Source organism: Palaemon carinicauda, chromosome 18, assembly GCF_036898095.1.
Source record: "Palaemon carinicauda isolate YSFRI2023 chromosome 18, ASM3689809v2, whole genome shotgun sequence".
Taxonomy (NCBI): domain Eukaryota; kingdom Metazoa; phylum Arthropoda; class Malacostraca; order Decapoda; family Palaemonidae; genus Palaemon; species Palaemon carinicauda.
In genome coordinates, this window is record NC_090742.1 from 599,324 (window position 1) to 604,323 (window position 5,000).

Genomic DNA, 5,000 nt, shown 5'->3' on the forward strand with positions numbered 1-5,000 from the left:
ACTGGAGAGGGCACATCAGGCTAGGCAACCAACCACTTATTATAGAGATATCGGTTGGAGAGAAGAAATATATATATATATATATATATAAATATGTATATAGTCACGCATGTGCGTAACATACACAGACACACACACACGCACATACACACATACACACACACACACACATATATATATATATATATATATATATATATATATATATATATATATATAAATTTCATGCATTTATGTGTTTAGCCTATGTATGTATATGTAAATGTCTATATTCATATGTATATATCTGTATATACATGTATTCAAATAAGCTATATATTTTAATACCTTAATATCTGGATTCTCTTATTGACCTCGGGATCAGAGCCGAAGACGGAACCACTCAAAGACAATAGCTTTTGACTGCCATGAATCGAACCCTGGTCCAGGAAGCTGGCATGACAGTGACGATACCATTCAGCCACGAAGAAAGATAAACGCCAATGACAGTTCTTCGGGCATTTATACCTGTCGAATCAAGGTTTTTTGTACTTATGTAAAACCAACCCATCTTCACCATTGTAGCTAAGTGGTGTGTTTGTACTTGGCATTCGATGAATGATACATTTGCACATTCAGAAGTGTTTTTCATATTCAAATATGGCAAATGTGCAAAATTTATCATTAATCGAATGCCAAGTACAAACATACCAATTAGCTACGATGATGAAGATGGGTTGATTTCAATTCTAAGTACAAAAAGCCTGAATTTGACAGGTATAAATACAAAAGAATTGTCATTGACTTTCATATTTCTTCGTGGCTAAAGAGCATCGTCACTGTCATGCCAGCTTCCTGGACCAGGGTTCGATTTCCGGTTGTCACAACCTATTGTCTTTGGCTGGTTCCGCCTTGGGGCTCTGATTCCGAGGTCGCTAAGAGAATCCACACATTAAGGTATTAAGATATATGACTTATTGGAATATGAAAAACACGTCTAAATGTGCAAAATTTATCAATACACACACAAGCGCATATATATATATATATATATATATATATATATATATATATATATATGTATATATATATATATATATATATGTATATATATATATATATATATATATACATATATATATATATATATACATATATATATATATGCATATATATATATATATATATATATATATATACACACGCATGGGTGCGCGCGCACACACACACATACACACACACACACACACACACATATATATATATATAATGTATATATATAATATAATATATATATACACAGTATATATATATATATATATATATATATATATATATATGTGTGTGTGTGTGTGTGTGTGTGTGTGTGTATGATAACGTTAATAATGTCAAAGTGATAAGAGAGATTTGAGAAATATCTGACATAACATAATTCTACCTTCTACATCTATATAGTCTATTTATTCCTGAACTTAATTTTAATACAGTAAAAGTCAACTTGAGATCAGGAACAGATGGAAACTGGTCAAGGATATTAAGGCAGTTGACCCTACCTCTCTGTAACAAACATCACACTAGTCTGACCTTTCAATCCTTTACATGGTGTCTTTGACACTAAAAATAGCTCGATCTTCTACCCTTCTGAGTCCAAGACCTTTGGTCAATCATCTCTTACTGGATATATCTACATTTCCTTTTTTTTTTTTCAATTATTATTAAACGCCGTTTGGTTTTTGAACAGACGTAAATGGTATTGCCTCCGAGACTCTCTCTCTCTCTCTCTCTCTCTCTCTCTCTCTCTCTCTCTCTCTCTCTCTCTCTCTCTCTCTTTAGCCAAGGTCTTGAACCTTATTATCATCAAACTCTTGGAGTCCGTGAAGCCCAAATAGATTGTGCAACCTTTAAAGCACACGTGTACGATTCTTGAATCCGGTTTTTCGTGTTTTTTGATTTAGCCTCTTTTTGTTGATTGCTGCTTTCATCCGATTTCGCAATGAAACGAAAATAATGGTGTGCTTTTACTTGCTTTTACCCTTAAGTCGTCCTTCATTAATTCTACCCAAAAGTACCTTCTTCCTAAAATGGGATTCTTAATATATCAAATGTCATTTGATAGTTTATCTCTTTCGAGCAATGTATTTGTATGATTACACACACACACACACACACACACACACACACATATATATATACATATATATATATATATACATATATATATATATATATATATATATATATATATATATATACTGTATATATCCACGTTCATCCTAGCTCAACCGGCCATAGTCGATCAATTGGACGGGAGTTCAAGCCCCGCTCAAGTACAACAGTATTTGGTAGTGTCTGCAACCTCACCGTCCTTGTGAACTAAGGGAACCTATAGGTCTACCTGCTAAGTCATCAGCAGCCATTGCCTGACTATCCCTGGTTTTAGCCTGATAGAGATGGGGGCTCTTGGGCTTTGTTCACACACACACACACACACACACACACACATATATATATATATATATATATATATGTATGTATATATATACATATATGTATGTATGTATATATATAAATGCATACACTTTATGGTCAGTCTCTAAGACATTGCCCTTTCCCTTTACTCTGCCACTCATGAGTGACCTTTAAACCTTTTAATCTTTAGATTAGACTAACTGAAGCTTAACACACTTAACACGATTTAAGTAAATGGTCCTCAGTTGTAAATACTAAGTTTTGGATCTGTCCATAGATTTTTGAAACCTAACTAAAACGAAAGTCTTCCGTTCAAAGAATCTTCGTAACATCAGGTCCTTGACGATGAATTATTCAAAGGCCAATAATTCTCTCTAACGACATTGTTGTTATTTTATGATCAGTGGAGCCATTTACTATTTTGTTTTATTTTTTGTTATCTCACTTATATAAGAAAGCATTTCTCTGGCTGTATGTAAAAATATATAGTCGTAAATAGATAAATTAATTTATATATATATATATATATATATATATATATATATATATATACAGTATATATATATATATATATATATATATACAGTATATATATATATATATATATATATATATATATATATATATAGATAGATAGATAGATAGATATATTTAATCCTTTTCGGTTACGCACAGCTCTCCCGTTCTCTGGTTGAGGGAGAGGGAGTATTCATACTCTTATGAGAGGGTGTGTGTGTGTGCATATTTACCAATATTTAGCCGTCATTATTGACGGGTTGCGTACACTAGTTGATGTATAACAATTATCCAACGTTAATTATCAAGGCATTAAAAAGAGTATCTAATCTTTCCATTAAAAAATTAATTACTTTATTTGGTAGGGTAATGGGAATTAAAGCCTTCATAGTTATTACTAGATATTTATGGATGAGTATAAAGGATAGAGTTATAATTAGAAAAATCACGGTAAATCTGTCATCTTTTTGTTTAATTTGAAATATTAATGCAGGTCCAAAATACAAATTCCGTTCATAGTTTATTTTACGTTACATTTTTCCTATATCTATTTGTGAATGATGTTGGTCAAAATAAAAAATCACTACGCAGTAATTTCTTCCCCTTTTTGGCTTCTGTATCTTTTAAATTTAGATTTTATTTCATAGTACAATCGATGGGATTTCGCTATGAGGTAAAGGTCTCCCCGCCGCATCCAAATTCCATTTAAATCATAATAGAATTGCTAACTCAATTAATGTGGTAACAGCTTTTCCTCACTTGTCATATCCATTTTCCTTTCCTATTACATCCTTATTCTCACCTGACCTATCCCTTTTCCTCTCGTGTCACATCCCTTTTCCTCATCTGCCTTATCCCTTTTCCATCACTTGTCATATCCTTTTTCCTTACCTATCATATTCCATTTCCTCACCTGTCATATTCCATTTCCTCACCTGTCATATCCCTTTTCCTTACCTATTATATTCCTTTTCCTCACCTCTCATATCCCTTTTCCTTACCTCTCATATTCCTTTTCCTCACCTGTTCTATCCCTATTCTTTACCTCTCATATTCCTTTTCTTCATCTGTCATATCCCTTTTCCTTACCTCTCATATTCCTTTTCCTCACCTATCTTATTCCTATTCCTCACCTGTCATATCTTTTGTCCTCATCTGTCATATCCCTTTTCCTCACCTGTCATATCCCTTTTCATCAATTGTCATATCCCTTTCCCTCACCCGTCTTATTTCTCTTCCTCACCTGTCATATTATTTTCCATCACCCCTCATATCTTTTTCCGTAACCTGTTATATCCTTTTCCATCACCTATCGTATCCCTTTTCCTCATCTGTCATATCCCTTTTTCTCACCTGTCACATCCCTTTCCCTCATCTGTAATAACCCTTTTCCTCACCTGTCATATCCTTCTCGGCCGAAGAGAAAGAGATTTCTGTTCCCACAAGAGTGGCATTATTGACGTCGATATCGGACAAAGCCGGGGAAGGCCAAGTTAGCGTCGTGCCTAGGCAGAAGTAGCTGAGCGACACGAGGCACACCAGAGACACCTGTTGAAAGAGAAGCGAGTTAAAACGGAAATTCCGGAATTGTGAAAAATTCTCATTATTATTACACGCGGGCAATCTTTTGGGTATTACCCATGTCTTACCTGTTTTAAAATCCTTTTCCTCTTCTCATTTGGAGGTTCGTCGTAACTGTTGACTTTGCATACGCCACCACCTGGAAAAAGGGAAAGTTAATATTAAAAAGTTAAGGGGTTGATTGATAGATTGATCTTTTTGGGGGATATGGTGTTTACAAACCATGGTCATTGTTACCGGAAATAGCATCTTGTAACAAATGATTGTCAATATATAAATAAAGAGTAAAATACAAATATATAGCTAATCGAAAGTTCAGTTGGCAACTTGGCTAGATTAGGTTGACATGAAAATATGAGAACACATATTAGGTAATCTCTTATGTGGAAGAGATAGCCAAATATAAAAGAGGATTTCATTTGTGCCGAGTCAGCGAGTAGCTACAGAAATGACGT

General features: G+C 33.9%; 1 protein-coding gene across 1 annotated transcript in view; it reads right to left on the reverse strand.

Annotated features, from left to right (window-relative positions):
* Nucleotides 1-4,493, reverse strand: part of LOC137657578 (facilitated trehalose transporter Tret1-like) — a 22,408-nt gene extending 17,915 nt beyond the window's left edge. Inside the window, exon 1 of the mRNA XM_068391914.1 lies at nucleotides 4,362-4,493. Coding sequence (XP_068248015.1) covers nucleotides 4,362-4,368 — 7 coding nt within the window. The 5' untranslated portion in view covers nucleotides 4,369-4,493. The remainder of the gene's footprint in view (nucleotides 1-4,361) is intronic.
* Nucleotides 4,494-5,000: the final 507 nt, after the last annotated feature.